This window comes from Nicrophorus vespilloides, unplaced genomic scaffold (genome assembly GCF_001412225.1).
Source record: "Nicrophorus vespilloides isolate i.1.1-1 unplaced genomic scaffold, Nicve_v1.0, whole genome shotgun sequence".
In the NCBI taxonomy this organism is placed as follows: domain Eukaryota; kingdom Metazoa; phylum Arthropoda; class Insecta; order Coleoptera; family Silphidae; genus Nicrophorus; species Nicrophorus vespilloides.
This window is the reverse complement of record NW_017097135.1, coordinates 195,900-223,443: the sequence shown is the minus strand read 5'-3', so window position 1 is coordinate 223,443 and position 27,544 is coordinate 195,900. Positions and strand designations below refer to the sequence as shown.

At 34.9% G+C, this 27,544-nt stretch overlaps 5 protein-coding genes across 7 annotated transcripts; 1 reads left to right on the top strand and 4 right to left on the bottom strand.

Moving 5' to 3' along the window:
• Nucleotides 1-360: 360 nt before the first annotated feature.
• On the bottom strand, nt 361-4,934 carry LOC108559082 (dnaJ homolog subfamily C member 22). The gene is made up of 5 exons (XM_017916221.1): nt 4,084-4,934; nt 1,390-1,537; nt 1,126-1,330; nt 862-1,065; nt 361-801 (listed from the first exon to the last, which is right to left on the bottom strand). The coding sequence occupies exons 1-5, from the start codon at nt 4,336-4,338 to the stop codon at nt 528-530; spliced, it is 1,086 nt and encodes a 361-aa protein (XP_017771710.1). The 5' UTR covers nt 4,339-4,934; the 3' UTR covers nt 361-527.
• A 630-nt stretch (nt 4,935-5,564) lies between these two features.
• On the top strand, nt 5,565-8,272 carry LOC108559080 (coiled-coil domain-containing protein 102A). 3 transcript variants are annotated; one of them, XM_017916220.1, is made up of 7 exons: nt 5,565-5,800; nt 5,867-6,492; nt 6,554-6,779; nt 6,832-7,038; nt 7,097-7,371; nt 7,496-7,550; nt 7,939-8,027. In XM_017916220.1, exons 1-7 carry the CDS (start codon nt 5,690-5,692, stop codon nt 7,945-7,947), a joined length of 1,509 nt encoding a protein of 502 aa, XP_017771709.1. In that variant the 5' UTR covers nt 5,565-5,689; the 3' UTR covers nt 7,948-8,027. The 3 variants fall into 3 exon arrangements, with proteins under 3 accessions (XP_017771709.1, XP_017771708.1, XP_017771707.1); XM_017916219.1 differs by lacking the exon at nt 7,496-7,550 and having other exon boundaries at nt 7,939-8,272; XM_017916218.1 differs by lacking the exon at nt 7,939-8,027 and having other exon boundaries at nt 7,496-7,719.
• A 72-nt stretch (nt 8,273-8,344) lies between these two features.
• On the bottom strand, nt 8,345-13,982 carry LOC108559083 (hornerin-like). Its single transcript, XM_017916222.1, has 5 exons — nt 13,722-13,982; nt 13,406-13,492; nt 13,226-13,348; nt 12,926-13,172; nt 8,345-12,864 (listed from the first exon to the last, which is right to left on the bottom strand). Exons 1-5 carry the CDS (start codon nt 13,800-13,802, stop codon nt 8,936-8,938), a joined length of 4,467 nt encoding a protein of 1,488 aa, XP_017771711.1. The 5' UTR covers nt 13,803-13,982; the 3' UTR covers nt 8,345-8,935.
• Nucleotides 13,983-15,620: 1,638 nt separating this feature from the next.
• LOC108559056 (zinc finger protein SNAI3-like) lies at nt 15,621-19,378 on the bottom strand. The gene is made up of 4 exons (XM_017916184.1): nt 18,635-19,378; nt 17,186-17,421; nt 16,783-17,122; nt 15,621-16,717 (listed from the first exon to the last, which is right to left on the bottom strand). Exons 1-4 carry the CDS (start codon nt 18,693-18,695, stop codon nt 16,218-16,220), a joined length of 1,137 nt encoding a protein of 378 aa, XP_017771673.1. The 5' UTR covers nt 18,696-19,378; the 3' UTR covers nt 15,621-16,217.
• Nucleotides 19,379-19,488: 110 nt separating this feature from the next.
• Nucleotides 19,489-20,228, bottom strand: LOC108559055 (globin-like). The gene has a single exon (XM_017916183.1). The coding sequence runs from the start codon at nt 20,150-20,152 to the stop codon at nt 19,646-19,648; it is 507 nt and encodes a 168-aa protein (XP_017771672.1). The 5' UTR covers nt 20,153-20,228; the 3' UTR covers nt 19,489-19,645.
• Nucleotides 20,229-27,544: the final 7,316 nt, after the last annotated feature.

Below are 27,544 nucleotides of genomic sequence, written 5' to 3'. Positions count from 1 at the left end.
TTTCATCAAATTGAGCATTCTATAACCAATATTTGGCTATATAATACACAGTGTATATTGATTTTCGTATTGTAATTTCTTAAAACTCAACATATTTATATATAATTATAATATATAAAAAAAATTAAAAAAGAACAAAAAATAAATGTACTAATATATCTATGTATAAAAAAGGAACTACCATATAGATTCTTGTCTTATAAGGGAACATCTTTGAGCTTATTTGAAAGAGAATTAACTTTTGAGATATATCTTAAGTAAATAATATTTATTATTATTAAGAATTAAAAAAAAAACAAGAAGAGGAAAGAAGCAAAAGTAAGAAACATTACATAAATAAATATACAAATCGATGTTTTATAAATATTAAGCGAATTGATATTTGGTAAAAAATAAAAATTGTTTGTCTAGTCAGATAACGTCATTATTTTGTAACACAGTCTCTTGTATCATTGATAAGTCGAGATTCCCTTAAGATCTCGCTAATATGTGTGCATTATGACTAAAAAAAATATAAATCGTCCGGATTAATCGTCCACGGACTTTTTGTTCTTCCTTTTTCTCTTGCTTTTGATGTTCGAAAGGATCTCATACGCTTGCTGAATCTCCATGAACCTCTCCTGAGCCGCCCGCTGCAGATTGGGATCTTTCACTTTATCCGGATGGAATTCTCTGCTGAGCTTTCTCCATTGCGAGGTAATCTCCGACTGAGAAGCTGTCGGACTCACTTCAAGCACTTTGTAGGAGTTCTGCTCTCCCTGGACGTCCGATAGATCTATTATTTGTTTCCAAATCTCATACCTGTAAACGAACAGAATAAAATGAATTGAATCATTCTCAGCCGATCAATAATATTCTTACCATCCATGGTGCTGGGCGTACACGTAGGTATCATAAAGAGATTGCTTCAAATCGGTCCACCAAGGAGAGTTGTAGAAGTGGTTCAACGCCTCGTGAATTGGGACTTCGTCTCCGTTCGAATCAGTGATGGTTCCATTAAAGTAAAAGTAAGCGCCCCAAAGAGACAGATAAAGAACTCCGCACAGAGTAACTGTAGACACTCGCCTAAAAAAAATCAAAAGTTTATCTTGATGATTCATTACTCTCTTAACTTATACTATATACCTAATTAATGTGCGTTTTTCTTTGGGCCTCCTAAGCCAATCTTTACTGAAACTATCGAATGCCAGTGCAGAACAGAACACCATTATTGTGAGCCATACACTTTCATCGAAGATGTACCATCGCAATAGGTAGGTGAGATAGGCCACTCCAATTGCCGCCCATGGATCCCCCTTCTCGCGTCCTATGTTTCCAACGATCCAGACTCCTAGAGGATTTCAATTTTACGTACATTTCTGTCTAACATTGATCATTACTCTTACTTACCTAAACCCACGGCTAATGGGACGACCCAGTGTACAAATGACCAATTAATTCCGGCAAAGTCGTTTTGCGGAATCGCTATCAAGATTAGTTGGCCCCATAAGTAACCAACCATAATTGCTGAGGTGAACCGGCTCGTCGAAAATGGTGGCTAAAACAAACAATATATTGTTATCTTCTGAAACATTATTCGCATAATTTGGTTAACATGAAGCGAGAGATTATATTACAGTAAAACCTCGTTTTGCGTTTAGAATGTGTTGCTAGACGACAAACTAAACTGTGTGGCCTGTATCACGAAAATATGTGGGGGCCGATAAACCCGAAAACGGGTAGAAAAAGGGCCAAAGAGAAAAAAAGACAAACTAGACAAAACAGCGTTAAACGAAGTTCCATATAGTAAATAGGTAGATTTAGAGCTTTTTAGGCTTCAAATAGGCAGCATTATGTCAAATCAGTGTTAATCGAGGAAGCGCTAAACGAGGTCTTACTGTATATATGCTACATGTCCTCTGACCAATAACACTAACATAACACTATAATTATTTATATTTAATAGTACATACTTTTACTAATAATTATTGTACATACAATACTTAGAACTGAATGTTTGTTGTGTTAATGACAAAATGTATTCTTGCAAATAAATAAAATCTTATAAATTCCTACATAAATCTATAAAAATAGCCATATTATTGAATACAAGAAATAACAATTTAAATCTGAAACAAGTTATCAACTGTACAACTAAAAAAATGTGTGTTAATAAAACTTTGGAATCGGAAACGTTGATCATTTATATTCAAGATCTGTAGTGGCCGAAAACATTTACCAAAATCGAAAACATGTAGTAGACTCTGGCAACATACAAGACCTACTTAAAACATAATTATCATGTCATTTTAAATATTCTATCAAAATGTATTTTACTATTTGGAATTGTACAACCCAAATATATAATATTTAAATATTACATTTTAACTAATAGAAATAAAATAGTACACAAAATTATTCTTATATATTAATGTTTTAAAGTCCTGGATTAGTCCTGAATATTTATGGAATTGATTACGGGCACTATGCGAGTTATTGCTTTACTAATAAACTTATTTATTAAATCTAGCTATGGTTCATAAAATAATTAATAATTGGTCAATTATCCTTTGTAGCATGTATACAATAAATTATTTATTTCATATTTAGAATAACTAACTTTCGATTTACAATCTTAAGAAAATATTGTACAATGCAAACACTATTTATATATTTAATTCTAATTTAATACAATTTACTATTAATTTATGATTTTTTATGTTAATATATAAAATATTATGCGAATTCTTAATGTTATGTTTACTTTAATAAACAAAATATTGTTGGTCACATTAGTTTGGACAAAATTAACCAAATCTTTGTTTTTTTTTTATTAAAAATTAAATAAACTCAATTATATTGGAAAGCAAATGAAAAGTATAAAATGTTACTATATATTATGTTAGATTTGGCTCATGCAAAACAAATTATTTGAAGATTTCAGTTGAAAGATATACGAATATTCACTGATCTTAGGTAGTAACACTGATGATACTCGACTAGAATCTACAGTTAAAATGAATGAAACCACTAAATCTATCATCAATACCTATATTAAACTTCATTATTACGTAATTAAAGGAAATTGTCATCAATCGCTTTACTTTCCTAAATTTGCCAATGATGAGCTATAAACTATGTAGGTTATATCTGCTATTTGAAATGTTTACAATTTGCGTGGAAAGTATGGCCCATGTAGCGAATATAATAAATAAAGTTGTTTTTACTTTGAGAATGTTACTAAAAAAATATTCCTATCTTTCTGAAATGGCCATACCTCGTCGGTTTCTGATTATTTTGTTTTGTTCGATATTTTATATTTTCATTGGTTCTTATAGATGCACGGAAAATTTCCACTGTTTACTGTGCACTCACGTAAATGCAATTTATCTTTTGTAATTTGAGAAACACAAGTTTTTTTGTTCTTTCTGAGCAGAGCGGCAATTTCCAATAATGTTAGGATAATGAAATAATACAATTCAAGTTATTATAAAAATTCCATTTTGTTGCAAAATTTGACAAATAATTGTATTTCATCAAATATGTTATGCAAGTAGGAAATTTTCCAGCTTGCATTATGCAATACAAAAAATTACATTAATATTAACATTATAACATTTTTGCTTAGTTCATGCAAAAGTTATGTTTCTTAAAATTACCTTTCGTTAGGTAATATATAAGAAGCTGGTAACTATAACTATATCAGTGTAAGTGATGCTTAAATTGGCACTCACTCAACTTAATTTAAGAATGTGTGATAATTGCATTGTATATGCATTAATATTTTTTAATTTTTTAATGAAAATTTAAATGAAGTTCAAAGTTGCATCGATTTGTAAAACTATGAGCAAAACAAAAATGCGATATATTTTTTACTTTTCATTTACTGCCAATCAAGTCGCCTATTTTAATGACTTTATAAGTTGTTTGCAATTGATAAAACTCCACGTAGATAGTTATTTTTAAATTTAATTTGATAAAGTTTTTGAATATTTATAAATTTTGTATTGAAATCGCAAGTAGGCAAACTTTAATTGCCGCAACCTTGACTGAAACAACTCTGTTTCGCTGATGTGGTAATTTCCTACGAATATTTATATTTACCTTTCTGTTTCTCTTGAGTTTTTCGATAAATTCCTCTATGAATTCCTTGTCTTCGTTGCAATCCCTGACATACTTGGGAATTTTGGTGATGTCGGCCAGCCATCCTATACCATACCCTCCGAAGGTGCTCCAGGTGAGAAAAGCGTGGGCGTCTCTCTCCAAGTAGAACAAATGCAGTCCGAAGATGCCGCCGAAGAGCCAACACACATAGGCGATCAGGACACTTTTCTTCTTCTCCTTACCCGGCACAGTCATGTTGAGTCCACGTCTTTCTGCTTCGGTTATCCTTGTGTTTTGTGTATTTCAAATATCGGCTTATCTACCTGTATTCGCTGATAACAGTCTCGTCACATGAATTATGTACACAAGTACGTGGTTACCATGAACCTCACCGCATCGTCTTCACACAAAAAAACCGATTTACATGCGGTGGAAAAATATTGTTTAATTAATTAATAGGAGGCAGCGGGTTCAATGACTCTCTCTTCGTCTTTCTATTCGCGTTGTGCGATCGCTTCGTTAGACCACAGCCAAAGAACAACTAAGAACCGTTGATTCGGAGCGACCAAGAGGTAGGCAGCAGGTAGTCCACGTTGTTGAATACCGTTGGTCGCCGAAGGAAAAGGAATCACTCGGGTTACGGTACTTTCTGACTTATTATTTTCATTTGGCCCGGTTTCCTATTTACACCCAGCCCACCTGAATACCTGTCGACACGCATTACATATTTCCCAACAGAAATCGCATTTGCCGGTGCCGCAAATCTAACACAATCAATTAATAGCCCAATAAAAGTTTTGCACGCGGAAAGCGAAAGTTTTAACTATCACAATCCAATTTCACGCCTTGCCTTCATTGTTCCCTGGAACAAACACATTCTTAGAATCAGAACCTAAGAACCAAATATACAAAAATTGCTTTCTAATATCTGTAAAGATTTATTGCAACTTGTAAAGGTGCAACAAAGTCTTGTAAAACTATTAGTACTATACCAATTGAATAAATACTGAAAGTAAATAAAAACTTTTCAAAATCTGACATTAATACAGTAACTAAGAAAAACCAACTGCATTTCTAGATTCAAATAAATATATTTTTTAATGCCAAGAAACACATTTTTTAACAGACATATTAAGGACATTAACTTATATCTTATACAACATGAAGTTATATTTTTCAAATGTATTTGAGCTTTCAATAATAATTCTTGATTGAATCATCATATTTCTGAAAATTAATTTATGAATCTTTTATAGTAAATATTTTTATTTATAAACAAAAATTCGTTAAATTTATAATAATTGTAAATAGTAAAGCAATAAAATTTAAAACAAAGTATCGATCATTTTTCATAATTTTATATAACTATACATTTATGATCCATTTTTGTTTTGATCATAACAATGCTTATAGACAATTACTGTACCACCTGTGGTATATTGGTTGCATAGACATTGTACTTCTTGGTTTAACATTATTGACGATGTCGCTGTTGTCGGCTGTCAGTTAAGCCCTGTATGTGGTCTTGATTTTATTTTGTTTTGTGTTTTAAATGGATAATTAGGGATGTGTTAATCACTGGGGCAGTGTTTAATTGGACGAGACCATGGCCCAGAGTACAACAAGCGGCACGTCCTCGAGGCGCCAAGGACGGGACCAGGATACAGCATCATTAGCCTCTTCTAGATTTGCAGACACTGAGTGGGAAGCTAATGAGGTAAACAGACATGCACGCATACAGGATCTTTACATAACGTGAAATGCTTATTAATTATTAATATAGGCATGGAGGCAGAGGGAACTGGAGGAGGCCAGGGCGAGGGCTGCACAGATGGAGAAGACAATGAGATGGTGGTCAGATTGCACAGCCAATTGGAGGGAGAAGTGGAGTAAAGTTAGAAATGAACGAAACAAGGCTAGGGAAGAAATGAAACAACTCAGAACAAAATTGGATATGGCTCTGAAAGACACAAACTTGTATAAAAGAGAGAAGCAGGAAATGGAATTGCAAAATGATCAGCTTAAGAAGGAGATGGAGAAAATACATATATTATTGCTAAAGCATGCAGGACAATTTGATGCACAAATATTTGAAGCACTAGGTGATGATCCCTTGAAGGATTTCTCTTTTAGCACAAACAACACATCACCAGTCAAGGAGAATGGTATAGAATCCTCTCAAGAATGTGATAGCACTGCAGCCCCATTGGAAAAGGAGAAGACTGCTGAAGAATACATCTTAAAAGGTGCAGTGCCAAAGCAGAAAGAACCTGAAGAGAATGGGCTTGACTCAAAATGTGATAAAAATCATAAAGATTCTGATTATGATGAAGAATATGTTATGCAGAAACTTTCAATGATTCAATTGAGGTTGGATGAAACCAACAAAACTCTGCAAGTCGAAAGAGAGTGAGTTAATTTCTATTTGTTATTTAACATTTGAACTGATTAATCAACAAATTGGTTTTAGGGAAAAATCACAATTACATAGAACCATTGAAAAATTGACAAGTGATTTGCATGAGATGAAAGAGAAATGCGAGGAATTACGAGAGGCACGGCAGGAAGTCGTCAGAGAAATGTTGACTTTGCAAGATCAACATCAGGAGGAAGTTAGAATTGTTAGATCTGATTTGCAGGATGAAGCAAATAACCGTGAAGGAATGGATAGGAGAATCAATGATCTAAGAGCTGAAGTAAGAATGGAAATATCAAATTTTAATAGTTATTATTTATTAAATATTCTAGTTGGAGCGATTGCAAGCAGAAAATGCGGCTGAATGGGGAAAACGCGAGAGATTGGAAACAGAAAAATTGAGTTTAGAACGAGATAATAAAAAACTGAGGACGGAACTTAGGGATATGCAAGAAAGGATTGAGAGGAAAGGCAGGCCCTTGACAAACTCTGATGCAGAGTTGAGGCATTTGCAACAGGAATTAGTTGATAAAAATAAGGTGAAACTTTGAAAGTTAATGATATTTGTGAAACGTTTTATTTATATATATTTTAAAGGAAATATCTGAGCTGAAGCATTCCCAGAGTAAATTGAAGAAATTGGTTCAGGATAAGATAACGGAACTCGCGCATGCAGTGCGTAGAGCCGAACAGTACGAAACTGAAGTAAAGAAATTAAGGAGCAGAGTGGAGGAATTGAAGAGAGATCTTGCCATTGCAGAAGATGAAATCGATTCAGCTTCTAATAATATAAGGAAACTGCAGAGAACCAACGACGAACTGCAAGAACAAGTCGACAATTTCCAAGTACAATTGCAGCATTTAAATACAAGGTACACTTCAATTATATTAACTTCTTATTCTATTCTTCCCCAATGTTGTTAATAATTTCTGTTTGGGATTTCGGGCTTTTTTTCTACTAACAAATGTCTTCCCACCTTGGTTATTATTTTGTAGCGACGAACACGAGGATGGCGGAGAAGAGATGGCCATCCTAGATGAGACGGATTGTGTAAGTTTCTCTTTATTATTTGACTCGAATCCACCTATTGCTTAGGCAACTAATCGTAAGCTTGAAACATTTTGTTTCCTAATTCTTTTTATTTAGGGAACATTCATTTTTTTCTTTTCTATAACAATGCATAACTGTGATCCTCGCCGCTTTACAAACTATCGAAATCCAAACTGTTCTTAAAATCTACGTTTTTTTTTTTATTATTGTTTTTTTTATATATATTTTTCACGCGGTATGAAAGAAAATTGTGTTATTTAGTAGAATGTAAATCGGTACAATATGATGATCATGTTTTGTGCGTTGCGTAAGTGTGTTCTATTAATTTGAAAGCAAGTTAATTCTATTGAAATTTGTTTTGTTTATTTTAATTTTCGATCCGTTTCAGGCTTCGTAATTCGAGCACATCTAGTTTGTTGTCCCATAGAGGAGCTTTGATCGCTGACGAGATGAGCGACGAGGAAATTACTAATGTATATTAAATCTATTAATCGAATAGGCTCTTGATACACGTAAACTCAATGCTCATCAAACAAATTTCAATATTTTCTTAACTTTCTCCGAATTAGGGAATCGTTTAACCAATGTGTTCTGTGTATATATTGTTTTTCATAAACAACTAGGTTTTTGACAGAATAAGAGCAAAAGCTTAGAACACAACTATTTATTTAGTAAGTCTTTTTAATGAAGAAGCAAACTGTAATTATTTACATATTTATTTAATATTTGTATATTATTATTATTTGAAATTTCTATGATAGGTTTAAGTAGATAACTATTTTTTAATACATTATTCTCTGTTTTCTATCTATTTTTATTTATAAAGATGTCGCATAATTGTCGGCATTTTTAATTTAACGACTGATTGTAAAAGTAGACTGAACAAGCTGTCCTATGAATTCTTTTGGAAACTGCATGTGAAGGTTAACTTAAGACGCACTAACGATTTTAATTATATATGCATGGAAAATTACGTAATAAGCACATAAGTTCCATATGAAACAATAGTTCAAGGAACAAAAAAAGAAATAATAATGCACTTCTAGTGCCTTAACACTAATCACTAATCATTTAATTATAATACATAAAGTATATAAAATTATATTATATGAATATATAATAATACACAGGATTATATATATACCAGTTGAATCACTTATGGGAAAAGTCTAGTTTTGTAGTATAAACTCAGGGTTCTTAAGTTTCCTGTGCCAATAATAAACTATTTAGTATTAAACAATGCGTTTCATTCTCTACAAATAAAATTTATTTTCTGATTTTTTTTTGCTGTATTGATTGCTGATTTGTTAATAGCATTATTTTTTTTATTAAAAATGACTAACAACTAATAATAATGATAATAGATGGTTTCTAGGCTTTATTATCTAGCATATCATTGGTGATCCATCGGGATTTAGTTTGGGTTTGGGCATGCAGATTTTTTTACCATTTTCGTAGAAACAAGAGTTTGTGAAGTATCCGCAGCTGGATGATTGCGTGTAATATACCGATGGAGTTTTCTTTCCGGTGATTACATTTTTCGAACCAGTTTCGGATTTGGTTAAGGACACAAAACCCGGTTGTGGATTACCGTGATAAATTGGATAAGTAGTCGGTTGGATGGAGTAACCGGAACCATAACCAACGCGACCGTCTTTCAAGTTTGTTCTTGCTCCAACAGCATATACGGGCTTCTGGTATATTATTTTAGAAGGCGATATTACTGTGTGCGAATTGGATACTCTGCCTCTGAAACCAGGTGGAATTTTGAAACCGCCGACGTCCACGCCACTTCCTAAAATGGTTCCGTCTCTCAAAGATAAACGACCGTTTGTAGGACTTTGCAGATCCTCCACGGGATCCAAAGAATCGTGTCTCTGAGTATCTGTCGATTCTTGAGTATTCGATGTTGTACTAGACTCTTCGCTGTTTAAATCGTAATCATAATCTTCATTTGAAGCTATTGTTGATGTGGTAGTAGTGGTGGTTGTGGTAGTTGATGGAAGGGCAGTCATTACTCTCTGTACTTTACTTGCACTTGTTTTCTCGTCTACTGGATTCTGTCCAGATACACCAGGTCGTTGTACAGAACCTTGTTGTTGAGTACTACCAGGATATTGTCCAAATCCCTGTTGTGTCATTGCGTCATTTTTATTTACAGCTGGAGTATTAAATGAGTACATTGGCTTTAGAGTCGGCATTGTATTACCGTAGGTTTTGCCAACATTTGCTGAAGAAGCCTGTGCTCCACCGTTGTACCTGATGCCAAATTTATGTGTTCCTTGAATTTGTACTTGACTTTGGCCCGAATATGTTCCACTTTGCGAGCTCGCACTACCGCCACCATTAAATGGCGTACTTTGATCGTCAGGTTTATTTTCGTCATAAGGAAGAAAACCTATTTGCGCTTGCGATGATGTACTGCCAGGACCATTTGCTTGAGCATCGGCCATACCGCCTTTGTCCCCGGCTTGTACTTGTGAATTGGAACCATGGTTGATACCACCGCTTTGTGCACTAGACATAGTTTCTCCTGTTTCCGATGATAACTGCACCTGAGCCTGCGATTGTCCTTTGCCGCCGTTTCCTTGTGCGGAACTTACTGCCCCCTCTTTACCTCCTGATACCTGAGTTTGTGCTCCACGCTTGCCATCATTAGATCCGGCCGAAGCGCTGAAAGATCCAGTACCAGCATAAGTTCCAGAAACCTGGGATTGAGCTGAACCTCCTTCGAAATGCCCTTGCGCGTTAGCACTTGCCTGCGTTCCGTTACTGACTTGTTGAATAGAAGTTTCTGCTTGTGAATTCGCATCATCGGGTTGTTGTTGTTCGTCTGTGATTAAATTTGCGGGTACATTTTGGCCAGAGTATCCTACACCTTGCCCAGAATCTCCACGGCTTCTTCCGTAATCCCATTGCTCACCGACAGCCCCCCCAGTTTGACCAGGATAGTGTTGACCTGCTGGATAAATACCTCCAGCAGGTATTTGTTGACCGGAAGAGTATGTTGGTTGTGTTTGATCTGTATATTGTTTTGCAGGTATATACGAACCTGATGATCCACCTTGTATTCCACTTGTAGGTATTACTTGTCCTGCGTATTGGTTTGTCTGTCCACCTCCCGGAAAGTATGATGGTGCACCTTGTCCACCTTGGCTTGTATATTGGGTTGTTTGTCCACCTCCAGGTAAGTATGTACCTGATGGTGCACCTTGGTCTGCATAATGGGTTTGTCCACCTCCCTGTAAGTATGGGCCTGATGGTGCAACTTGTCCGTCTTGGCCTGCATATTGGCTTATTTGCCCCCCTCCTGGTAAGTATGAGCCTGATGGTCCAACTTGTCCTCTACTTGGCACTGTTTGACCTACAGGCTGGCCTGTTGATGGTACAATTCCTTCATTTATATAATGACCTCCAGTAGATGCTGGATCATAACTAGAAGGTGCTTGACTGCCAGGCACATAACCAGATAGAGCTTGGTCTGGCTGATAAGGTCCACCTTGAGGTCCAGGTCCATATAATTGTGATACTCCTGGAGGAAGTGAACCTGCTGTTGTTCCTGGGATGTATAATTGTCTTCCTGGTCCCCCGTGCTGTATAGTTTGAGCGGAACCCGGAATGAACGTTTGCCCATTTGATGGTAAATATTGTTGTGTTCCTCCCGCTGGACCTGCAGGTTGTCTAATTTGACCAGGAACATTGAAATCTTGTGTTCCTGGTACGTAGGTTTGAGTTGAAGTTCCACCAGGAACAATGGGTTGTCCAGTTGCTCTACCAGGTACAAAAGTTCCGGTCGTGGGCAGTTGTGTATAAATTGGACTTGTAGGATATGTTTGCGTTGAAATTTGTGCTGGAGCTCCAGCACCGAATTGCGAACCTGATTGTCCATCGCCATGGCTATTATACTTTCCGGAAAAGGTACCTGAGAATTGACCTGCATTACCTCGATTGGATTGGTAATTTCCTGATAATTGGCCATCAAACACTCCAGAATGCTTTCCTAGGTGTCCTTGCTGTGGATATGATTCTTGTGTTCGCCCATCAGTATGATAAATAGATTGACCTTGCGGATATTGAGAAGTGTATGTCTGTTGACCACCAGCAATAGGCTGTTTTCCGCCAGGAATTCCATGAACTGATTGTTGAATGGGAGCTGTATATTGACCATCTCTGGGAACAGAAGGAATTCCTGTTTGTTGAACACCTCCGGAATATTGGCCAGTAGGTTGTTGGATTCCTGAATATTGACCAGTTTTGTCAGGATAATGTGCCGAAGGTCTACCGGGAATTTGATGAGGATATTGTGCAACATTGGATATGCCTCCAGGATACTGTCCAGATACACCAGGTCGTTGTTCAGAACCTTGTTGTTGAGTTCTACCAGGATATTGTCCAGATCCCTGTTGTGTTCCACCGTGTATGCCTTGTTGAAGTGCACCAGGATATTCTGTGGAACCTTGCTGTCCACCTGAATATTGAGTTGGACCCTGTCCACCAGGATATTGTATTAAACCTTGCCCGCCAGGATATTGTCCTGCACCTTGTTGTCCACCTGGATATTGTCCTGTACCCTGTTGTTGTGTTCCACTAGGATATTGCGGTGAACCCTGTTGTCCACCTGGATATTGTCCTGTACCCTGTTGTTGTGTTCCACCAGGGTATTGCGGTGAACCCTGTTGTCTACCAGGATATTTTGTTGAACCCTGTTGTTGCGCTCCACCAGGATATTGTGTTGAACCCTGTTGGGTTCTGCCAGGATATTGTCCGGGTCCCTGTTGTTGCATTCCACCAGGATATTGTGCTAAACCTTGCTGTTGCGATCCTCCACCGTATTGTCCAGATGGTTGTGACCCGCCTGGATATTGTGCTATTGGAATTTGTTGTGCGGATCCAGTCCCAGGTTGCTGTTGATTCATTGGTATTTGCGAAGGTATGTATGTCTGTGTGCCACCTCCATATTTTCCAGTATCAGGCTGACTACCTGGTTTAGGACCACTTGGATATTGTCCGCCTGGATATTGCCCGGAAATTCCTCCAGACCCGGTAGTATATTGACTACCGCTACTTCCGGGTCCAGTCGGTTTATAAACAAGGTTTCCACCGTGGCGTGGAGTATCACTTGTATAGACGCCTTGAGTCAATTGACCCGGATATTGGCCTGTGACTTGGCCCAATTGTTTTCCAGGTAAAAGTGGACCAGGAGCTATACTTTGCTGCTGTCTTCCACCAGTTACAAAATTATCCTGTCCGTAACAATCAGCGCAACTGAATGGACTACTTTGGCTTTGAGCTTGTCCCATACCTTGCTTTCCAGCTTTAATGAAAATAAAGATAATTATTGTTTAATGCCATAACAGAAGAAGCTTTGAACTTACTGACGAAGGCCTTTGATCCTTCGGCTGTTGATTCCGCCTCGGCCTTTCCATCTGATTCACCATTTCCGAAATTCAAATATTGACTCTGAGTTTGTCCACGAACTCTACCACGGTAGTAATTTGCATCTCTTTTGATTCTTCCGGTATCGATTTCGTTCTCCTGCATTCCATAGTTAGGATCTTGAATGAGATGAGTAACCCAACCAAAGCAGAAATCGGAAACCCTTGGTCCTCCAATTTTCTCAACCTGCAAGAACTTTGTTGCAGTTTCATCGTTATTTATATATCGTTATTAATTACAGTGTCTGCGGTTAAATGCTCATTTATTTCAATTAAATTCCTCGAAGCGATCCAAAAGGGTTGTCCGTTCATACGCTCCACAAAGCATTTCTTTAACAGATAATCTTTATAGGCGATAGTTTTCTGAAAGCGGAAGAGTTTAATATCAAACATTATTCATATTTAATTAAGTCCACTCACTGTCACGTAATCGTAGATCCTGGATACGCCGAGCGCATTGGTAACGTGTGTTATTGTTGCATTTTGGATTTTTCGTTCCTCCAAATCCTGTGGGAAAACAAATATGTAGGAAATCAATCAATTGATAGCTATGTCGGCTCAAAAATGTTATCGCAAGACGCAACAACAACAAAAAAAGTAAATAAAATTGTATCGATGTCGTAACCGCTTGACCCGTTAATAGTTTTTACGATGATAAACACGTTAAAATGTGTTTAAATTGTATACTTTTTTTTCGGAATTTTAATTTGGAGCGAGTTTAATATGCAGTTATTACCTTGTATGTAGTTTCCTTCGTGGATCCGAATGAGTTGAGGAGGAGGAGAGTAACGGAAATTAGAATTAGATTTCGCGCCATGTGCCTCTGCGGGAAGAAGCCCGTTTGACGGACTATCAAGAAATGTCCACAATCAGATACTTCAACTGACCCCTGACACTAAATGTCCCCTACCAGAATCACAAATTTGACCTATATTATGCTATGCAGTAGATCGTATCCTTTTATTTTATTTTATACTTGCAATCTATTGAACTCCTGGCCCAAAAAGCAAATTAGATGGACTTATTAGTGTATCCCGATTTAATTCAATAAAAAACTGATATTTCTGATCAACTGGTTATATGCTAAGGTCAGTGATTCGTTGTCTTTCTTCTCTTACACATACGTACATGTTTTTGCTTTTCATCACTATTTACTTTGTATCATCTATTTATAAGATCTTAAACATGTTTGTATTAATCCATTAGGATTTATCAAATGTTTATAAAATAAAGCCAATGCCATTGATATAGCATTTCCTATATATTTTTTTAAATACAAAATATGCTTTACAAATCGACATCACTTTCAACAAATCATAATAAAACCATTTATAAATTGGTAGTTGTTAATATCCTACTTCTCAATAATATTCATATTTTCATTAAATATGTTTAAATAATTATACATTTCTTTATTATTCATAAAAGCCAGTTCTAATCCTTCATTTTCTTAATATTATGAACGATGAAAATACAAATTAAATCATTTGTTTTTTTCTATTACCTAATTATAGAAATACACATACATTTATTACAATCTATAACAAAATAACGTATTTTTAAGCAAAAAGTATTTATATTTGTAGAACTACGCAAAAATTAAAAAAAAATCGTCATGATGAATAGCTATTTTAATCCCTTTCTGACTTCAAGAAATTTAATTTATTGTTATATCCTAGTTTGTTTAATTCTAATACGATTCACATAATTACAATATGTTATAATTAAAATATATTAACTAAATTATATAATATATATTAATCGCTTATCCATACTAACAACTTTTGTAATAATACATAACGACTTGTTAATCGTAATTGATATTTTATTTAATTTCAAGTCATACGTTTTCTGTCATAGTTGAAATAATTTTAATAATGTATTGTCATTTATTCATTATCCATACAAATTTCCAAAAATAAAATGAATACAGCAATCCCTATGTAGATTCTTCGATCAGTCCGGATTCCTTATACTCCGGTTTAAAAATTTCAAAACAAACTAAATTTTAGTTCAGCAAAATAAAAATAAATTAAAAAAAATATATCATTTTTTTCAATGTATTTAGTCGATTAGCGGGTTTTAAACAATCTGGAATATTGGTGGAACCTCAACTATATGAGGTAATGAGGTCCTGTGTAGAATATTCTAACCATGGATATATGTACTAAGACTGAAACTATAATTAATATTTAGAACATCAAATATTTTATAATTGCAGTTGAGAGGCACAATTGAAAAACCTGTTTATTTTTTACTTTAATACTTATTCCTCTTATGTATAAAATAAGTTACAATATCCTTTAGAAAATTAGAACGATAATATTGGATTATATTTATTGATTATTTTAGTAAACTATATGTTTCAATTATATTGGTTAAATTGAAATACTTCAATTGAAAAAGATGTATTTATTGTATCAAAAGTAATAAGTTACACAAAAAAGTTTAAAAAATATTCATAGAACACTGAAATTGAAAAGTTAAAAAATAAATAATTAAAATAAGAATGAAAACACAAAAAAACATGAAATCTACGAATACGAAATCTACAGGAATGAAAATCAGAAAATTTTCTTTTCATTTGTTCCTAGGGAATGAATAATCTAATTAATTAGAAACAGTATTAATTAAATATGGATTAAGAAGTACACTAGTATCTAGATTATATAAGAATCTTAATAGTAATATTGCACGGATCGGCCTTAGAACGAAACAATAAAACAATAATAATGATAAAGAAATGACTAGGAAACATATTAGCCGATATACGTAAAAGTAACATTAAAGAAAAGGAGAACTAAACTAAAACAAAAGAAAATGATTAGTACGTAAACTGACTCGCCTGCTGTTATGAAAACAATAATAATAATACAATAAATTAAATAATAAAATCTAAATGTTTGTGCGCTTCAATGCCAAAGATCAAATCTAAATTGTATAGCGGAAAAGAAGCGCATCTTTCCGACTAGGAGCACTCTCGTCTAAGAAAATCCAAAACATGTTTTGGCTTCTATCAACAATTAAATTAATTAAATAAAGAGAAAAAATAACGAAACGAAAAAAAACTAAGTAAACTATCGGCCAAGAAAGAACCTTTGCCATATGTACATTAAGAAAAAGAAAGCCGCACGCAACTCATATATCTTTGTTAGCACCACAAATGATATTCGCTCAGTATTTACAAAATGGTCCCTTATCAAATTAGTCAAATTTTCTGTCTATATTAGATTCAGACTGCGATCGCCAATCCGATCGAGTATCGTTCCGATCCTTTCTGAAAGCTTCTGGAAGGTGAAAAGTCCATTGGTTGTTCTTGAATGAGTGGATTCAGGCTGAAGCGATTCGAATTGAGAATGACGGACGGATGTTCAATGGTAGAATAGAGGAGCCGCTCTGGATTTGGGGAGATCACTGTCGACCGGTAGAACATTGGCGGTCGAACTGCATGGAAATTCTCGTTGCTTTTGATCACGGAATTGACGGAAACAATGACCGGCGTTGGCGAAGACGTCGACTTGTCTGGTGTAGTCTCGCGCGATGTGTGTCTTCCGTTGATCCTCATGCACGAAGATTCCTCGTGCTTGTACAAGTATGACTTTAAGGCGAACGCCTTGCCGCATCTTCCACAAACGTGAGGCTTTGTATTGGAGTGAGTCTGCACGTGCGCTCGAAGATTCGACTTATCCGCAAACGCCTTGTTGCAGATGGAACACTTGAACGGCTTCTCACCTAAATGATAAAAAAAAAATGTTATAGTCATTCTGGCATTGGTTTTTTGGATTGTTTACACTTACCAGTGTGCGTTCTGATGTGGCCTTGGAGAAGCCATGGTCTGGAAAAACATTTGCCGCAGTACTGACATTTGCATCCTTGATTGTGCGTTCGAACGTGCATCGAGTAAGCTGGCATGCTTACATATAGTTTATCACAATGTGGACATCTTCGGGCCTTCTTGTCCGCTGGACTTCTGTGCGTTTGCCGATGTCTAGCTAAGTTACTGGAAGTGCTGTATCGTTTTCCACATTCCGTGCACTCATGCTCGTGATTTTCGTTTTGGGTGCTCGCATCTACTGTCGTCAAATTTTGGACCTTCTGCGGACTGTTGTCATTACTCGTGGTCAGCACGTTCTCCTTCTAAAGATGATCAGATTAAAATTAGTATTGAAGCTTTTATGTATGTAACAACTAATTTATTACCTTCGTAAGGTGAGGCCTTCTCGAGGATTTGTCGAAGAGTTTGTGCGTATAAGTATGAGTTGGTTCATCCATTTTGGTGGAAAGGTGTCTATGGTGCAGGATTTTCCCAGCAGCGGCAGCCAAACTGACCTCGGCCAGTTTGGTGAGGTTGTACAGTTCATCCGGACATTCCGAACTATTCTCGGACTCGGAATTCGCGGCCTCCGCAACACTCACGACCCTCTCCGGACTAGCCTCTGTAACAGAGCAAGAAAAGAATTTAAAAAAAAAAACATAAAAATAGAATAATATAAGAAGTATCATAAACTGTTAAAAATATGATGGGGTACTGGATGGATATATAATATATGTAAGTATGAGCGGTGTTCGTGCGTCAGCGCGCTCGAGTTCTCCGTCGCGGATTTCCTGAAACTTGTTGCTTTGGACGCAGTCGAAACCCAAAAATAAAAAGATCATAAGGTGTGATCGGCAGACGGCCAATTTGCAACAAGTAGCAGATTTTCATAAATAGAAAAGAATGGTTCGACCGATGGATGTGAAAGGGGGGTCGTGGGCGGGGGGCGTTGCAAATCAATCGACGAATTGCAAAGATGCGGAGGCGTTTGCCAAACCGCCGCACCGGCCTATTTTTAACTCGACCCGACCCCATTCAGCTTTTTCGGTGCAAAACGGCCCACTTCTCTACAGGTGTTTTCCATCAATCGGCAAATCGTAAAAGAAGAAAGAACACGTACAGCATCCTTCCATTATTTTAAACAATCAACAAAAAATTAAACGTTTCGCTCGACGAAACCATTCAACATCCACACACACTCTACCAGCTCAAGAACACGATTTATATTTTGTTTAGACATAGCTTCCTGAATAGTACAACTATTATCTTTTTTTTAAATTTTAATTTACGCATTCACATTCCTTTGCAGCGATGATATAAATAAATTCGTTCTTCGTATATCCATACCTAAGGTCATTAGCTCTAAGATGGTTTCATTTAAAATTGTATACTTAGACCAATTTTGTTTAGATTTAGCTTCCTGAGTAGTACAACTATTTATTTTAAATGTGGTTTAACTCATGGCATTCGATTGCACCGATGATATAATTAATAGGTTATTCAATCTACAATGTTAAAAACAATGCGAATCTTAAAATGACTTTCATAAAAACAATTATAAAAGAAATTTATTAAAGTGTATGAATAATACTTTGGCAATGACTCTCGAAATTTTAAGAAGTATAAACAGCGCTACATTTATTCCATTTCATCGTTTATATTCTCATCGAATGCATCGTATTCCAATAAGAAAATATACGAGATGATGAAATGTTGACATGCATGTTTTAGTTGTATGTAAACGTAAACGGAAATGTTTAAAGCGCTTTTCATTTGAATACTTGAAAAAGTTTTGTATAAACGAAAAGTATGTAAAAGCGCATCGTGTGGTTTACCTTTGCGTTCCATTTCCTCGTCGTTGTAGCGTCGATGATTGATGAGGAAGGCTCGAGGCATATTTTCAGATCACTGAGGACAAGTCAAGATACGAACGAAATGAGGTGGAGAGGAAATGCATTCACAGAGACCGCGAGGATTTAAGACGCGATTTAATCCCGATTTCGCGAACCAGTAAGAAATAATCTTTTCAAAATTTTGCAAATAGATGGGAAAACAGGTGGATTATGGGCGACGTCAGTTGCGATTGTTGTTTGTTGACAGGGCCCGTTTCGTTTTCAGCGGCCTCTCCGATTTTCAGGATCACAGACACATTGAAACGAAGTCCTTCGTTCCTTCTTTGAGCTTTAATATATATATATATAGGTGTGTGTATATATATATGCGTTGGATGAGGAATCTTTTTGGAAACAGGAGTTGCGTCTTCGTGTGGTGCTTCTGTTTCACTGAGTCTGACAAACGTGTTAGCTGTTCTATATTTACAAAATCTGGGCGCGTGCCAAGAAAAAGAGTGGGGGCCCTCCCTATGCCCATAAGATCGCCCCATTGGCCCTCCCGCACGTACACTCGCACACCAAGTCACTCAATCCCGATCAACAAAAAGTGCAATATCCGAAAATAGACTTGATGCTTCTAATGAACAGAATTTTAATTTTTGTTTCTTTTCTTTTTCTTTCTACATAGGTTACACATATTATATTCGATAGAGACACCTGTGCAAATTTTGGACACTGAATTGGAGATAAGAAGTGTGAAATCATGGCTGAGGCTTGAATGAATGCCTGCGTCGTTACTCAGGCCATCTAAATTCGTACACAGGAGAGGAATGCGTCGAGACGCTGTCGGCGTCTGAAACTGTTTTTGGCTTTCGGCCACCAACCACCTCTTGCACTGCACTCTACCTATCCTAACTGCTATCCAGAACAGGTTGATCAGTCGTCGTCCTATAGGATACACAAATATAAAAATCGATCCAAACTCTACTTATTTACTCTTAAAAACATAAAATACTATACCATACTGGAACCAGGCAAATCCTTCAACAACTTCCTAGTATACTCTAAAGAGCCGTAGAACAAATACCTCAAGAACTTCTCCCATGCTTGACCGATATCATTGCTGTACCTAGGTCCAAGCTCCTGAGACAGCATATTAGAAAAAGCTCCGATGAACTCCTCATACGTCTTCTTCGTGATTTTCTTTTCAAGGTGAATAGACGCGTGCTCGATGATATACTTTTGGAAATCTTCTTGGCTTTTTATACAATCCACGCCTCTACCGATAGCTCGCATCACCTTGATGCAATGGTTCACCAAATACTGATCCGTTTTTACATGATCCTTTTGATCCACAATGTCCTTGAAATACTTAGTATTTTCGGGAAATTCGCCGAAAAAGGTAAGAAACAATGTTATACCGCACGTGTGCAAGTTTCGCTTTAGATACGTCCAACTCGTAATGATCATTTGAGATTCTTCCACATTCATATACTCGACAATTGAATTTTGTGCGCCCATTTAACAGGAATTTTGAAAACATTGATACAAACTATAATTTTCTTTAACCTCCTTGACCCTCCCTCACTTGCCCTGCCATTTGGCCAGAATTGGGCAAATTCTTGATTTTCTCAAAACATCGCAATAAAATGTCATTACTGTATGAAATTCATTGACTCGAATGATACAATTTGACATATAAAAATAATAAATGAAACCAATATTTTTTAATTAAAACATATATAACAAAAAAAGAAAAAAGATATTATAGTAGTAAATAAAGAAATTATTAATTGCATATATTTAATATTAATCTTAACTTTCAAAATTTCAATATTAAACAATTCCTTTCAGTTAAAAAAATATATAAATATAACAATTTATTTTATTTTTTATACTTTGTAATAGTAATAACCAAGTAGCAGAAGTTCTTATTTAAAATGGAGCCAGTTTTTGTATTAATCAGTGTAGACTATGTATTTTACGCCCTGTTACTACAATAGCCTTTTATGATATCTTGTGTGAAAATAGAAAAAAGCTATGTACTTCTGATACAAATAAATCTGAAAATGTAATGTGTATGAAAACATAAAGAAAATGATGTTGCCAGCCAAAAGCGAACGACCTCGAACTTTATGCCATATGTCTAAATTTAATCTGGTAATCTCAATGCACTGGAAACATTTTTTGCGTTCAACTTGAATTCTTGATCCTCAATTGATTTTCAGTTAACCAATTAAATATAAAGAATAATATATTTATACGAATGAAAAAAAAAGTTATGAAAATAAGCCATAAGTGTTAACAGTTTAGAAACGTCTACTTTGATGGATGGCTAAAAACATAACGAAGGGTTGGATCATTTATAAGTGTTTTCATAATAGCTGCAATATGTTTCCCATTATGGAATTTGATAAAGTGGTTATAAATTGTAGCTATTACACGGTTTAATTAAATTAAAGCTCAGAGCTCGTTTAGTGCACAAATTAGGATTTCGGGGTTCTAGCCAGGTGTAAGTCTGTAGGTCGGAAGTGAGGAGGGCGCGAACCCGGAGATATTTAACAGACACCATTAAACAAATATGTAGACGTGAATCCGGCTAGACCTTCCCCTTTTTTTCTCTCTCGACCATAAGACGAAAATATAGAATAATTGGAGGGTCGTAAGTAAGCGTGTTGTTCACGGGGTTGAGGTCGGAAGTCACCAGACGCGCGACCAGACATGTGCTCGGGGCATCCCCCTAATCACTGATATTCCCATATGGGGATTCCCCTTCCGTAAACACGACGAAACATGGCGAAACATATATTTGAACTTAACTTAAGTAAACCAACTGTTAAATATTTTGTCACATATTAGTCACTTTGAAATATTTTAACTGCAATATTACTGAAAAGACGATTAGCTTATAATTTTATTAATTTTTACTGTCTACTACTGTATCGCGGAAAAAAAATATGATAAATATTTACATAACCTTTTATCATTAAACATTTTGAAATGACATTTTTTGAAAATAATTTCAAGTTATTGGCGATGGCGATTTTAATGCATAAACCATATGATTGTCAGCATTATCCTATTATGATTATGTCTTGTTAAAAAAATCATTTTTTAGTACTTAACGCTGGGTACTACTATAACCTAATTATTTCATAATGTGAGTTTATAAAATCCTAACGTCAGAATTTTTCAGATGAACTATATTTAACTTTACTTGATTTATATAAGTAACAAACATTGCAATGAAGAGGGTTAACAGATTTTCCATCCTGCAGAGCAACAAGAAAATAACGCCAGCTGAAGTAAAAATATTTAAGAATACATGGATAGTGTTGAGAAGGAATCTGGGATATTACGGGGTGGAATGGCTCCAATTATTCTTCGAAGTAAACGAAAACCACCTGAAGTATTTCAAATTTGATGTGAATTCCGTCAGCGAGTTGAAGTCGAAGCCGGCTCTAACTTTACATGGTCTTCAGATAATGAGGCAGTTCAGCGCAATAGCGGACTGCATTGATAAGCCGGAAATGCTATTCCAGATCCTGAACCTGCACGTTCACTATCACGCCAAGAGGGACATCAGGCCGCAAGTATACGAAGACATGAAGAACAGCCTGATGACGATGCTGTCGACAACCTTGAAGTTTCCCGGTGACGTGCTACAGATCTGGCACAAAATCGTAACGTTGCTCTTTGACACCATTGTAGACATGAACGACAATTTGATAGATTGATCGACGGTGGATACCCCCTTCCCATCCACAATAATGCATTCCGGATGTCGCATTTTAAAATATACAAAGAGTTTTTTAAACACTCGGCTCGAAACTGTGTCACGAAAATAAATATGGTATTTCATAAATATTTAATGTTTTAAATAGGAAGTAATAAATAAATTTGATGAAAAAGAAAGACACGATAACAACCTTTCGTTGTATACTTACCTATTATTACACAAAACAGAATAACTCAACAAGTGCTCACTCATATAACGCCTTGATATATAACAAGTGAAGAAAAGTTAACTTTATATGAATTTTCTATTTGTCCAATGTTTACAAATACTTAAACTACCATTCATTTCATGTACTTAATTCAAAATCATATATTTTTATATTAAATGTGTACTTACTTGCATATTACGGTTTATTGAGTATACATTAATTTATAAAGATTAGGTTAAAAATATACATTGATGAAACTTTATACAAGTTAAATAGACGTATTTTTCATAGTTGGAAAGTAAACATAAACTTGAATCAACTACTATATTCGATGTAGACATTAATGTAATTAAAATAAGAAACTTAAAAAAAAAGATATAATACATTTGACAAAACTTCAAGCAAATTTAACATATGAATTTCTTCATGGAAAATAAGATGATTCACCTTATGTAATTGTCCGAAAATGAAATATCGTGCAATTCTCAAAATATTGTTTGTTTGAATTTTTTTTGTCCAGTGTTTAAAAATACTTAAACTACCATTCATTTCATGTACTTAATTCAAAATCATATATTTTTATATTAAAAGTGTACTTACTTGCATATTACGGTTTATTGAGTATGAATTAATTTATAAAGATTTGGTTAAAAATATACATTGATGAAACTTCATACAAGTTAAATAGACGTATTTTTCATAGTTGGAAATTAAACATAAACTTGAATCAACTACTATATTTTATGTAGACATTAATGTAATTAAAATAAGAAACATTAAAAAAAAGATATAATACATTTGGCAAAACTTCAAGCAAATTTAACACATGAATTTCTTCATGGAAAATAAGATGATTCACCTTATGTAATTGTCCGAAAATCAAATATCGTGCAATTCTCAAAATATTGTTTGTTTTTGTTGTTTTTTTTTGATAAATTATTTTCGTGTTTGTTCTTAAGCGACGAATGCAAGAGCAGGAATAAAGCAATATAATAAGTATTATGCGCAGCGGATGTGGAGGTGGTGGACAAAAATAGACCGGACTATTAATAAATTGTGAACCCCCTTTACATTCGAAATTACCTTTACACGGCAAGAAAACGGAATTAGAAGCAACCGCAATCCCATTTTTTCATCTCATCCGAAAACTGTAGGCAGTAGGCAAAATCCAACAAAAAAATATTCCCAAATAAACTGTTATTTTTAGACGCGAAATTTACATAAACAACGCAAAAATATATATATTTGTGGAAGGTTTCAGGAAACTTGTTGATTCATAGAAAATTTCGCACACATAAGAAACTTTTAGTAAATGGCGCAGCGTTAATGAATGAAATTTGCTTTTTCAATATTTCTTTGCAACCGATTTCCATTTCAAGCTGAACAACAAACAAGGCGACTTCCTGAAAGGCTGCGGATGTTTCTTAAAGGGAAAGCTTAAGTTCCGACACGTGGCTGTCTTTGGTTCTTAACACGTGCTATCCAAACACACCGCGCCCCTTTTTTCCACGTTCTTCAACAAACAATCCCCCTTCACCGAAAACACCTGAAGAAATTTTCACCCGAAATCGAATCGGAATCCTCTTCGCAAGTTCCAGTTGAGGTTCCTTTTTTGTTTTTGCTCATTCTTAAAGACTTATTTATAGACGTATGCATTTTATGGGCCAGAAGTGTTTTTAAAATGTGTCGAAATCGGAGTGTGAACGGTCATTAAGGATATGATTAGCCTTTCAAAAGCTGTTTCCTCTAAATTGATGGCACTGCCATTCCCATTATGACATTTTTATCTATAAATATAACAAAATATAATATCCAGTTAGTGCTATTAACTAAGAAAAAAAAGTAATCTCTTAAAATCCATTTTCTAAACTAAGGTTAGAAATCTGCCTTAATGAGTACGCGATATTTGTCAAGTTACAAATCGAATATCGTATCTAGTCTGCTTTAATCAAGTTCGTATATAAAGAAATTACAATGCAATTCACAATTTCTGTAAAATTTACAGCTATATTATATTGTACAAATGCAACATAAAGACAAAATTATTAATTTGAACTGAAGACATTTGACGGTTCATTAGTAGTTGCATATTTAAGAGGAACCATCTCCCTTGATTTCTCAATAACCTTAAAGTTCTTTAATAATAGACTCATGGAATTTTGAATTATTGAAATTTAACTATGATTGGCAATTATTGACATTTTTTGATAGACAAATTAAATGTAATTGTTGTATTTAATGATAAAATTCTAAATGCAAGTGTTTTTTAGGAAATAATAATATGTAATAATTATATAATCACATACACAAGTATATACAAATTCATCAATCATTGCAAAATATCGTAAAATTTGAAATTAAGTCATTATTGTTAATTATACCAATATTAATTAGAAGCTTTGTGAATGTGTCATGAAATTTTCTTGTATGATTCAGGATTCTCGAGGAATTTATAGATCATTTCTCGATACCTACGTTAGAATGCGGCGTACGTAAAGCGCAGCTCCTGTAAAAAAATAATAATAATGTGTGTGTGCAAGAGAAACGGGTTTGTTATGTATATAAATCAAATTTTAGAGCCAGATTTGCGCATGTGGCTTTTAAAAATGCCGTAATAATAAAAACGGAAGTGGTTGGAAAACAAACTGCGGCACGTGCGAGCCGTCGGTCCGCCAGACTGCCGCAAGAAGGAATAGCGAAGAAGGATCAAAATATGAAGAAAAAAGGGAGAGAAAGAAGAAAAAAAAAGGATTTTCTTTTTCGGTGCATAGATGGGCAAATGATGGGTGGAGGAAGAGGAGGAGATGAAGGAGGACGGACGCAGAAGAAAATAAAAAGAAATGTGAACGGGTGAGCAATGAAATGGTATGGTTCGTGTTTTGTCTGGGCAAATGTGTCGCACATGTTGAAACTCGGTAATTCCGTAGTATAGCCACACGCGAAATCATCCGCGGTAATTCTAAACAGGGTCGTAAAAAATACGAACGAACAAAAAACGAGAATCTGAAAATCTAGAGGAGAGAACGGCAGGTGAGCTGCAATGGGCACTTTCATCCGAGCACTCCTTCTCCCTGCTGTAATTTCCCTGCTTCATACCATTTTTGCGCTGCATGACCTATACTTGAAATAAACATTGACTATTTAGCTTTAAACCCGTTTTTTGATATAATAATGAGAGAAGATTTAAAAAATCGACAATCATAGACTCTCCATAATCCGCGCACGTAACTTGTCTTTTAGAATTTATTTAGTTTTTGGCAAAACATACTTTTTAATAATAATAAAAAAATGTTAATTACCGATCTAAAACAATTGCAATAAAAATGTCTTGCTTAACGAGTGACTTTTCGACGAATGTTGAGGAAAAGATAAGTCCTGGATTGTTCGCCTGCTACATCATTTTCCAAATTTGTGTTCAAACATATTATGTCTGATTTTTTGAGCGAACTTTAAAAACCTTTGCAAAAATGTTCCCGAAGAAAAAGCCGCATAAAGACAGACATAACAGAATAAAAAAGAATTAGATGCGTATCATAAATAATAAATTATTTATTTCGTTTTTTCTTGTTTTTTGCAAATTGAATTTGCATTCCAGGATAGAAAAAAATATGAAGATGAATCACGCTCCTTAAATAAACGTTATACATAATTTTTCATGAGTATTTATTTAGGCATGGAATGCATTATCATATTATACATTAATTTATATGGGAAAACATTGTTTTGCCTAACAAGTGTTTCGCGTTACGAGTATGTGTCTGGAACAAATTATGCTCGTTAAGCGAGGTTCTACTGTACTTGCGTTTAGTCATTATTAAAATCGTAAGATTTTACACACGAATATAATACGTATCCCCATTTCTTTTTGTAAAATTAGTACAAATCGTTCATATTGTCCATGAGATTGTATAATATTGTCACATTTAATTGTAATTAAGTGTAAGTATTTTTCGTATTATTTTTAAATGATTTTCAAATAACACGATTTTTGACAAATGGGATATTAAAGGTGAAATTCCTCATATGCAATTTCACCTTTAATATCCCATTTGTAAATGAACCTGTTGCTATTTTTTTACCTCAACTAGCGAAAATTGTAGCACATGGTTCATTTCTCGATATTGATTGCAGTCGATAAACCTGTTGAGGATGATGAAATAATAGAGATTTTCTATTATGCGGGTTTTTTAACCATTACCCCAAAATATTTTTGCGTAAGTCGATATTACCCCCCATTCTGAAAAGAAAACAATCAATGTAAATTTTAAATAAACATTATTTATTGAATTAATTTACATTTATAAAAAGAGTTACATGAAAATAGTAAGTATGTAATAGACAAACAAATTTAAATTCTTAAATTGAAACAAACAAAAATTAATTGAAAACTTTCCCCCTTCAGGTTTTGGAAAAATGATGTTGCATCATGTTTGATATAATTACTTCAAAATTGGGACTTTTTGATGTAAGAGCAATTTGAATACAGTCTTCGGCCTTTGACAACTAAAAAGACGACAGATTTGCTTTGGTCTCGAATTGAATACGTGCTTCAGTATTGGATCGAAGTTCAAGAATTGCCTCTGCCAAATCTGGAGGTTCTTCTGGTATGTTAGTAATTTCACATTTAAAAGGATCTTCAACCTAATTTACAGTTTGTACATCAAGATCTGGAAAGTAGTCAGAGAACCGCACTCTGAGTTTGGTAATATGAAATTAGAAAAATTTCCCAAATTTCCCCAAAAAAAAAAACATTTTTACCCCATTTTGGGTAATTTGCCCCGGTTCCCCGACCGCTGTATTATGTACTTCTTCTGATCTGCTGGAAGAAAATCATAAAGATGATGACTGAAAGATTCCTCTCACAAGTTTATTTTTTTAAACAATATCAAGAATGAACCATATGATTCATATACACTGTATATATTTACACGGATTCGTCTGGAACCCTGTAAAACAGGTATTGAAG

Bases quoted from the DNA above. Each gene is read 5' to 3' on its own strand.
- LOC108559082 (XM_017916221.1), bottom strand. From the start codon at position 4,338: ATGACTGTGCCGGGTAAGGAGAAGAAGAAAAGTGTCCTGATCGCCTAT. The intron at 1,538-4,083 runs GTAAATATAAAT...TGTTTGTTTTAG, and splicing joins AACTCAAGAGAAACAGAAAG to CCACCATTTTCGACGAGCCG. The intron at 1,331-1,389 runs GTAAGTAAGAGT...GAAATCCTCTAG, and splicing joins CCCATTAGCCGTGGGTTTAG to GAGTCTGGATCGTTGGAAAC.
- LOC108559080 (XM_017916218.1), top strand. From the start codon at position 5,690: ATGGCCCAGAGTACAACAAGCGGCACGTCCTCGAGGCGCCAAGGACGG. The intron at 5,801-5,866 runs GTAAACAGACAT...TTATTAATATAG, and splicing joins CTGAGTGGGAAGCTAATGAG to GCATGGAGGCAGAGGGAACT. The intron at 7,039-7,096 runs GTGAAACTTTGA...TATATTTTAAAG, and splicing joins AATTAGTTGATAAAAATAAG to GAAATATCTGAGCTGAAGCA.
- LOC108559083 (XM_017916222.1), bottom strand. From the start codon at position 13,802: ATGGCGCGAAATCTAATTCTAATTTCCGTTACTCTCCTCCTCCTCAAC. The intron at 13,173-13,225 runs GTAATTAATAAC...AAGTTCTTGCAG, and splicing joins AGCATTTAACCGCAGACACT to GTTGAGAAAATTGGAGGACC. The intron at 12,865-12,925 runs GTAAGTTCAAAG...TTTTCATTAAAG, and splicing joins AGGATCAAAGGCCTTCGTCA to CTGGAAAGCAAGGTATGGGA.
- LOC108559056 (XM_017916184.1), bottom strand. From the start codon at position 18,695: ATGCCTCGAGCCTTCCTCATCAATCATCGACGCTACAACGACGAGGAA. The intron at 17,422-18,634 runs GTAAACCACACG...GCTCTGTTACAG, and splicing joins CGAGGAAATGGAACGCAAAG to AGGCTAGTCCGGAGAGGGTC. The intron at 16,718-16,782 runs GTAAGTGTAAAC...TTTATCATTTAG, and splicing joins CCACATCAGAACGCACACTG to GTGAGAAGCCGTTCAAGTGT.
- LOC108559055 (XM_017916183.1), bottom strand. From the start codon at position 20,152: ATGGGCGCACAAAATTCAATTGTCGAGTATATGAATGTGGAAGAATCT.